Source organism: Cynara cardunculus (genome assembly GCF_001531365.2).
Source record: "Cynara cardunculus var. scolymus isolate 2C chromosome LG 5, CcrdV1, whole genome shotgun sequence".
In the NCBI taxonomy this organism is placed as follows: Eukaryota; Viridiplantae; Streptophyta; class Magnoliopsida; order Asterales; family Asteraceae; genus Cynara; species Cynara cardunculus.
In genome coordinates this window covers 4,039,017-4,049,362 of record NC_037532.1, presented here as the reverse complement: position 1 = coordinate 4,049,362, position 10,346 = coordinate 4,039,017, and the positions used below count along the sequence as shown (strand labels likewise).

The 10,346-nt window shown below is 32.3% G+C and overlaps 2 protein-coding genes across 2 annotated transcripts; both read left to right on the top strand.

The window, feature by feature from the left end:
* The first annotated feature begins 3,406 nt into the window (after positions 1-3,406).
* LOC112512314 (peroxidase 4-like) lies at positions 3,407-5,055 on the top strand. The gene is made up of 3 exons (XM_025118192.1): positions 3,407-3,672; positions 3,770-3,961; positions 4,334-5,055. Exons 1-3 carry the CDS (start codon positions 3,448-3,450, stop codon positions 4,895-4,897), a joined length of 981 nt encoding a protein of 326 aa, XP_024973960.1. The 5' UTR covers positions 3,407-3,447; the 3' UTR covers positions 4,898-5,055.
* Positions 5,056-9,201: 4,146 nt separating this feature from the next.
* Positions 9,202-10,340, top strand: LOC112513213 (peroxidase 4-like; the record flags this gene model as incomplete). Its single annotated transcript, XM_025119411.1, has 3 exons — positions 9,202-9,432; positions 9,515-9,706; positions 9,981-10,340. Coding segments are annotated over exons 1-3 (768 nt in total), but the record flags the coding sequence as incomplete, so codon positions are not given.
* Between the last annotated feature and the right edge of the window lie 6 nt (positions 10,341-10,346).

Here is a 10,346-nt window from a genome sequence, read left to right as displayed (position 1 = left end):
AGATTTTAATTTGTAAGACAAGGAAACATCAATTAAAGATTAGGTTTTGACAAATTTGCTTCAACAACTTCATATTTATTTCATCAAACAACCGACCCCAATTTTTTATATATTGAAATCCATTGTGTTATTTTTCATTCCAAAACTCAATAAACACGTATCAACCTGACATGTGCGCTTTTTTTTTATTCAATCTTGTTAATACATCGTATTAACCTTCAACTTTATATACTAGTTGACTTGTAAAATAACTACACAAACTCATGATTCAAGGCCAAACTATTATGTTCGGATTGTGATTTACCCGCGCTGCATCGCACGGGTACACCACTAGTATATATATATATATATATATATATATAAAGAGAGAGAGAGAGGAAATAAGATGTTTCAAATGCAACCTATCACATTTGTACAACCAATACAGCCCAATCAATTGAGTTATTTATAGAAATGATGAAAGTTCATTTATTATGATTTGAATATTTATGGAAGATGAGTAAAGTTCACTAACTATGATCAATACTTTATATTAGGAAACAATCAAAACTTTTATAAAATCACATATTCATCAAATTTAATGGACGATTGGGATTGAATTATATTGGTTGTACAAATGTAAACGATTGTATAATAACTCACACCCCCCCCTCTCTCTATAATCTACTCGGATCCAACTTATATCATACCATAAAATTACTCATTTTGACCTTAAATGATTTCGACCATCATCCCAACTCCCAATTTGGTTGATTTGTCACAATGTAAAACGTTATAATTTTTATAATTTCAATATAACATAAACTTTTTTTTTTATTAACATGGATATCCAACACGCTATGCGAGCCGACTAATCTCAGGGCGACCACCAGCTTTGCAAATAGCTCGGAGTCACCGCATTTGAACCTCCGTGGGCACAAGAGGATTTTTATTCCTTCTTGGATTTAAGCCTGAGACCTCCTGATACTTTTGATCTTTGGAGCCAAGCTCAAACCAATCAGACACCACCCTTGTGGTTAATTTCAATATAACATAAACTTAAAAATAGGATTTAATAGCTTTGTCTAATAATATATTGTTAGATGGACTTATTTGTCGACAATAATGACGAATCTGATGGTGAAAGCCGTCTACTCATTCAATTAATCACATACCACCTAACGTAGAAAAGTCATCATATTTTTTAACTAATTCTCCGTCAATTTTGTGTTCGGCTATAACGTTTGTGTGTTATGCGTTATAACTTGTACCTAACTGCGTCATTAATCATTTGGTAACTACTTCGAAAGCTATATCACAACTTTCTTCAATTATTATATATAACTTCAGTAAAAAAAGTATCTGATTTATAAAGTTAAGTCTGGTCAATTATGCGTTCTACAACAACATCAGTACATTATGCGTTATCACTAGTACCCTGTCATTTTATTCATTCTTTGATAATTACAAATGTGTCGTGATCTCTATAATAAACAAAGTCTTTCAAATAAAAGTAAGATATGGATAAGATAAAAAATAATATTTTTGATTTTTTATTTCTTGTCAAAAATATATGAGCAAAAAATATTTATTATTTATGTAATTATATTTTATAGTATCATAATCTACAATATCTATACTATATTATAAAACATTTAACAAAAACTCTTAAAAACCATTTTTTATGCATGAAGTGCTGTTCGTTAATGCATTTTACTTAAAATTTAAGGCTACACATAAATTGTGCGTAAATATAACTTTTTAAATTTTTATTTTTGAATTCGTATAACTAATTGCAGATAAACATAATCAAATGTAAGATGAATATCTCATTTTAAATATAAAAAATATAAAATATAATTATAATAATCATTATCTTTATAAAAATATATTGTTACGCTAAAAATAAAGTATTTTGCTATTAGACTTAAATTAAATTATAATAAAAAAATTGAATTACAGAAATTGTACAAAAAAAGAGAGCTTTTAAATAGTTAATTTGATATTCATATCGATATATTTTTTTCAAAATTTTATGATATCTTCAAATTTATTTTTATTCAAAAGTAAAAACATTATCTTTCTCAAAACCATATAGTTGTTTTATATCAGTATAGACTAAAAATAAAACGGAATATTAAAATAAAGATGTATTTCGTTGCATTACGTAAGCACCTTCTAGTTTTCTTAAATTTAATCAAATTAACTAATCTTGGATAAAATGGCGTGCTAAAATAATAATATTTGTGATAACTTTTTTTATTCAAATAATCAAACAAATTTTGTGTTTATGGCTAAAATTTAATACTATTATTTTCTTACCCGGTAATATTTTAGTCTACCAAAACGCTATTGGATGCAACAATTTACCCGGTAAGTGCTAACCGTGATAAAAGTCGTCGTTCTCACTTACCGGATAAGACTCTCGGTCCTTGCCCTCTTACCGAGTAAGATTCTTGATCCTTGCGGTATTCATTCGGTAATATGACTTGGTAAGCGTTTGTAAACGACCCCTCAATAATCACTCTGGTTTTGTATCTGATCCAATCGGGTTTTTTTTATCTCAATGAAACGATGTCGTTTAAGTAATAAATTACGGGGTTGTTTGGTTCAAGTTGGAGAATGAAAATGAGAAAAACAGAAAATGAATTTTCGTTCCTCCTACTTTACTTGTAATAAAAATTTGGCTTCTACGAGAAATAGACTCATATTAAATAAACCATAGAGATTATTTTAATGATAAATAAACATATACACCCTCTTTATTTTTAACGAGGTTTGAACTGTTTACCTTTTAAAAAGTTGAGTCTATACCTTTAACGCAGATACCGTTAGACCAAAGAGTATTTAGGGGTCATTTACTAAACGTTTATTCGGATAAGTGTTTACCAAGTTACATTACCTTACTAGATGTATATGACAAAGACAAAGAATCTTACTTGGTAATTAACGATGACGACTCTTACCACGGTTTTACGCTTACCGGGTAAATTGTTGCATAAATTACCGTTTTGGTGGATTAAAAACTTACCCGATAAGTAAATGATAATGTTGACTTTTACCATAAACACTTACCCAAATAAACATTTTGTAAACGAGAGCTTAGTTTTAATTATGTATTTCCATAACCATTTTTGAATCTCTTTATGACCTCTTCTACAATTTGTGCATGGACCGTGGAACCCGTTAAAAGGACATTTAAAAATAATTTATAAATAAAAAAATATAAAATTGCATGCAAGGACCCCACTTTTGACAAATTCGTACTTATACCCTATCACGTTAACGTGTTTTCAAAATAAACCCAATTAATTTAATTTTGTTGCAATTTAGTCCAGATTATTAGGTTAGCTGCTCTGGCCCAACACCCATATCAACCTCGACCTCTTACTATATATAGTAACCCTTTGTTCCATCAAACACACTCATTACTAATCACCTTTTAACCCTCTTTAATCCAAATAGTTAATGAAAATGGCTTCTTCTTCTATGATCTTCTCGTTCGCATTGCTTGCTTGTACCTTGTGCTTGATGACCGGTACTTCCTCAGCTCAACTCTCGCACGATTTCTACTCCAAGAGTTGCCCGAAGGTTTTCCAAACTGTAGGCTCAGTGATTCGGTCTGCTGTGTCCAAGGAGAAGCGTATGGGTGCATCTCTTCTACGGCTGCATTTCCATGATTGCTTTGTTAACGTATGTGGTTTTTCTTTCTCTTTCTAATTTAGTTATTTATAGAACTTGGTGTTATGGTAGAAGTCAATTAAGGGTGGTTTTTTTTTTTTTTTGGCAGGGGTGTGACGGGTCAATCTTGTTGGATGATACGTCTTCATTCACTGGAGAGAAAACTGCAAGGCCGAATGCAAACTCAGTTAGGGGTTTTAATGTGATTGACGATGTTAAGAGGAGTGTGGAAAAAGTTTGCCCTGGTGTAGTATCGTGTGCTGATATTCTAGCAATTTCTGCTCTCGAATCTACTCTTGCTGTAAGTAGTGTTATCTTTAAAAATTTTGTCTTCAAACCACTTTTGACCAATCTTGCTTACCGGTTTTATTTGGTTTGTAAAATTATCAAAATAAGTCTATCAGTTTTGTCAACATTTTACGATCTAAATCAACGTAACCAAATCATGCACGTGCTTAATTGTGGGATCACCATTTTCAGACAGTTTTAAGGGCTGTTTGGTTGATTTTTCATTAAGTTATGCATGAATAAATTTGTCTATAATTAATGTTTGTTGGCAATTTCGAAAATATTTTTCGCGACCAATATTCCGTCACGTTTTGGTTTGAATTTTAGTGACAGAAGTGGTCAACTTTGACTTGTAGTGGTAACCATCGCTGTATTGTTTGAACAGTTAGGAGGACCCTCATGGAAGGTTAAAGTAGGAAGAAGAGATTCAAAATCCGCCAGCCTCTCCGCCGCCAACAGCGGCGTTATTCCACCACCGAACTCCACCCTCAACAACCTCATCAACCGGTTCCAGGCGGTGGGTCTCTCCGCCAAAGACATGGTGGCGCTCTCAGGTTCACATACAATCGGACAAGCTCGTTGTACAAGTTTCAGAGCACGTATCTATAACGACCGCAACATCGATGCTTCATTTGCCAGGTCACGGCAGTCAAACTGCCCACTTCCGGCAGGCTCCGGCGACAACAACCTTGCACCCCTTGACGTTAAAACCCCAACTTATTTCGACAACAATTACTACAAGAACCTGATCAACCAACAGGGTCTTCTCCGGTCAGACCAAGTGCTGCACAACGGTGGCTCCACCGATTCCTTGGTGGAACAATACAGCAGAAACGCCGGAAGTTTCAACGCGGATTTTGCAGCTGCCATGATCAAGATGGGTGACATCCGTCCCCTCACCGGCTCCAATGGCGAGATCAGGAAGAACTGCAGGAAGGTTAATTCGTAATTAATTGACCGGAAATTAATTAAATCTCGTTTTTTGGATCTATTTATGATAAGTGTGAATTTAGTGATTTGAGTTCTTGATGTATTTGTTTTTTACAATAAAATTTGGTCAAATGTAATCTGTTTCATGCAATAAAACATCGGTTTTTGGAGTCTAAATTATTCATTTCATTTATTTATGGAGTAAGATTTTAGTAAACTAAAACGATATCATATGTAACAATTTACCCGGTAAGCGCTTACCGTGGTAAGAGTCGTCGCCATCATTTATTGGGTAAGACTTTTGGTTCTTATCTCGTTCTTACCGGGTAAGAATCTTGGTTCTTATCATATTCATTTGATAAGTTATGACTTAATAAGCATTGATCCGGGTAAGCGTTTGATAAACGGAACAGTTTTAAACCTACAACTATTAAATTAACATTAATGAAGAAGTGATTAATTAGAAGTGGTAAAAGAATCAGGTCAAAGTGAGCTCTTGTTTTAAAATATTACAACTTTACAATAAAATTGATTTTATAAAACGACTAAAATGTAAAAATGTCTTAAGAAAATACTTTATAGAACTTGAGTTTGTAGAACCAAACAAAATATCGTCTTATTTTAAAAGTGTTGCAATAGTTTTATAGGATGTTTTTAGGCGTTTTAACAATTTTTTTAGGACACTTTTAAAATAGAATGTCGTATTAGCTATTTTACGATACAATTTGAAAATAAACACAAGTATCCTGTAGAAAGATGAGTTAATAGGATACATCTCAAAAATATCCTATAAAATTGTTAATAAGACATTTTAAAAGCGTTCTAAAAGACTCGTTAAAGTCCTATAAATATATTGTAATGCTTTTAAATATGATACTTTACAGTTTGGTTCTATAAACTTAAGTTCTAAAAAATATTCTATTAAGATATTTAGACATCTATTCGTCCTACAAAGTCAACTTTGTAGCAGTGAAATAAGTGTCATCTTTCAAAAGTTAATATCTCTCTTTCTCATTCTACTTTAATTTATGAGATGAAGAAAATTCCTTCTTCTGTAATTAGGGGTAAAATTGTTCTTTCATGAATTTATAAAAATGTAATAATTACATATTACTAAAACTGAGTGTGCATTTTTCGTTGTGGACGTTTATTTTGGGACAAATGGAGCACTAATTAATAATTTGATCCATGACGCGGGCAAAGGTTCTTATGGGAAAGCTTAAGGATGATGGGTTGAGTTTCGGTGAAAATGAGAGTTATGGTGAAAAAAGTGAGAAAAGATCTCCACCCTTGGATCAACTCTAATCGAAGAGTTCCACTAGATCAACACTAATGAGAAACACCGGACCAATCCACATCTAAAGCGTAATTTATGAGTTGGTTTGAGATTAAAAGCGATCAACGGTCCAAATCCCTTTTTACATTTTTCACCTTAACTCATATTTTCACACGATCATTCGTGAATGATGATAACATTCAACATGTGTACGACGGAAGTTGGTTTCGAGCTTCAAACCATGTAGATAATAATGAGCTACACCTAATTGGTAAAATTGTGGAAATGAGTCATTTTCAACATGCACTTGCATGACTTAGTGGAATTCAATTCATCGTGAGGACGTGATTAATTGGACCATTGTTAGATTTTAAGAGCAGATGTAATCAGTGATGGATTTAAAAATTTTATTACTGAGGACATAAATAAGGGTATCAAAAATTAATCCATCTGAATCTAAACAGGTTCGGGTTTTTGTTTTCGACTTAAATGAATAAGGATAACTTATTTGGTTAAGTTTTTAACTGATTTTTCACAATTTTGGTTACGATGACACATTATACTACTATTTATATATTTTTTATATAATATAAACTTAAAGCAGATGAATACATTACACATTAAAATTACAAGATGGTGTTGTGGTTTGCAAAAACATCTTATTTGGTCCATCCTTCTAACAACAGTTATAAAAATTCCGTTACATGAGTGACATTTTCGTTCTTTTATCGATTTTTTTTCTTTTATCCATAAAAAACATGACCAAAATCATAAAATCGATTTTGATTAGATAAAAGAACAAAAATTCCCTTTGTTTAACGGAATTTTTTAAACGACTTAAGAAAGTTTTGAACTCTTCTCCGAATCGAATCTACGCATATCGAATTTTTCGGACCAAATCCAAACGTTTTTACACACCTTATAACTTCAAAACTGTAAAACTTAAACCGGAAAATAAATACAGAAATGATACTTAAATACATATAATCACCCAATGGGTGGGGAAATATAAGCATTTACAAAAATAAATAAGAACGATAGCTAACAACCTAATAATCTAAACCAAACTCGGTAAAAATTAAAATCGGGTGTCGTTATGATCACCAAAAGATTTCTAATCAATGTATGACCGCTATGTATCTCCAAAAATGTCATCCCAAAAACGCCCCTAACGACAAAATGCAAAATTTAACATGTATATAGTTTTGTAAGAGTACAGTATGTACTCATAATACTAGGTTTTGAATAAAACCTAAAAACCAAGCAAAATGGCGAGGAGGAGGAGTTCTTCGATCTCCAACTTAAATACTCAAACTTGATGACGAATGCCTTCAAAGTGCCTTAAACGTTATGAGAAAATTGCCTCGTAGGGTTTCCTACCGACATCAATGAAGAGAGAGAGAGTTATGAGAGTAGTAAAATGAGAAAACCTCAAGGAAATCGGGTTTCAAAGGCTCAATACGGTTCCCACGACCAGGCCCGTGATTTAAGTCGCAACGATGGTCGCCCACGTCTAGAGTAGTAATCTCAATAGTGTACCACACGGCTTCTTTCGCGATCTAAGTCACGTGCCTAATCACGGGACCTTCTGATTCTCGAATGCAACACCTCTAGTTTAAGCACAACCCTTAGTTTTTTTTAAACACATATATTTTTTTTGTTTAAAATTTAGTTTTTTTTCTTAAGTTTTTTAAATTTAATTTCTCTTGTTTAGAACTTTATTTTTTATTTAAAAAAAATTAATTTATTATGATTAACGCTTATATTAAAAAACAATCAATATTTATTGAACCAATTCATTAGATTAATACTGGTTTATAAAGTTTATTTATATACTAACAGTTTATATCCAACTACATCATTAATTCGTAGAAGAGTACTCGTGCAATGCAGCGAGACAAATCTTGATTTTAATGTTCTATTTTATGATTTGTCTCTGTTGATGTTATAGTACGATTTTATTTTTGAATAAAATATAAATTTGAAAATATCATAAAAATTTGAAAAAAATATATATCAATGTTAATATCAAATTAACTATTTAAAAGTTCTCATTTTTTATGTAATTTTTTTAATTTAAGTTTAATAACAAAATAATTTATTTTTGGTTTAATAATATAACATTTTATAAAGATAATAATTAAATATTTTGTTAGAACTCAATGATTATCATAATTATATTTTAGATTTTTTATATTTAAAAATGAGATATTTATCATGTATTTGATTATGTTTATCTGCAGTTAGTTACACGAATTCAGACATGGAACTTTAATAAGTTATATTTAAGCACAATCTACTCGTAATTTTGAGTTTTAAGTAATATACATTAATAAACAATACTTTACATATAAAAATTGATTTTTAATTTTTTTATCAAATACTTTATAATATAATATACATTTGATAACTACTTCCCTTCCAAAAAAACTGGGTCAACTAGCAGCCCCATCCGACACCTTGTTCAAATATTCCATATAATTTCAGAAAAATACACCATATATATATATATATATATATATATATATATATTGTGCAATAACAATTGTACATATTGCATTATCATTTGTAACTCAACATTTTATGCATTATTGGGTATCAACTTGTGCACATATCCAAATAACATAACAGTCTCTCTATCCCAAAATAAATATCTATAATAAAAATACATCGAGTTTTAGAAATATGTAATCAGTAGCGTTCTTAATTAGTAAAAAGATAAATTTACCCTTAATTATAGGAAAAAAAATCTTTGCATCAGAATTAAGTGTAAAATTGAAAAATAGACATTTATTTTTAAAATTGGACACTTATTTTAATATAAAATAAAATAGTAATATAGAAATTTATTTAAAAAAAGAAATAGAAACTTGCATACATTTGTGAAATTTCAACTTTATGCATCAAATAAATTCAATTAATTTAATTCTTGTTGCAATTTAGACCAAATTTAGTAAGTTACAAAAATGGCTTCTTCTTCTATGAATCTTGATCTCTTACTATATATAGTAATAACAGTTTCTTCTTTTAAACACACTCACTACTCTAATTCAACAAAACAAATGGCTTCTTCTATTATCATCTCATTTGCATTGCTTGCTTGTACCTTATGGTTGACAACTAGTACTTCTTCCGCTCAACTCACAACCGGCTTCTACTCCAAGACTTGCCCAAAGGTGTTCCACACGGTAGGCTCAGTGGTTCGGTCCGCTGTGTCCAAGGAAAAGCGCATGGGCGCATCTTTGCTTCGGCTCCATTTTCATGATTGCTTTGTTAACGTATGTGCTTTTCTTTCTCTCTAAGTTATTTAATTATATATAGAGTTTGATACTGATACGAGTTTTTTATTAATGGTTGTAGGGTTGTGACGGGTCAATCTTGTTGGACGATACATCTTCGTTTACAGGAGAGAAAACTTCATTTGCGAATAACAACTCGGTCAGGGGTTATAATGTAATTGATGACATCAAGTCGAAGGTGGAAAAAGTTTGCCCTGGTGTCGTGTCGTGTGCTGACATATTAGCAATTACTGCTCGTGAATCCGTTGTTGCGGTACGTAGCAATTAATAGAATTTTCACAAGCATTTTTTTTTGTTAATCTGGATATCCAACCCGCTATGCGACCCGACTAATCCCAGGGCGACCATCTGCTTTGCAGATAGCCCGGAGTCACCGCATTTGAACCTCCGTGGCCACAAGGGAATTTTTATTCCTCATTGGATTCGAACTTAAGACATCCTGATACTTTTGACCTCTGGAGCCAAGCTAAAACCAATCAGGCAACACCCCTGTTTTTTAACGAAAAATCGCTATGTTGTTTGGGCAGTTAGGAGGACCCTCATGGAAGGTTAAACTTGGAAGAAGAGACTCCAAATCCGCCAGCCTTTCCGACGCCAACAGCGGTGTTATTCCACCACCGTCTTCCACCCTCAGCAACCTCAGGAATAGATTCCGAGCGGTGGGTCTCTCAACCAAAGACCTGGTGGCGCTCTCCGGTGCACATACAATCGGACAAGCACGTTGTACGACTTTCAGAGCACGTGTTTACAACGACACCAACATCGATGCTTCGTTTGCTAAGTTACGACGATCAAACTGTCCACTTCCGGCGGCCACCAGCGACAACAACCGTGTACCCTTTGATGTTAAAACCCCCAACTACTTCGACAACAATTACTACAAGAACCTGATC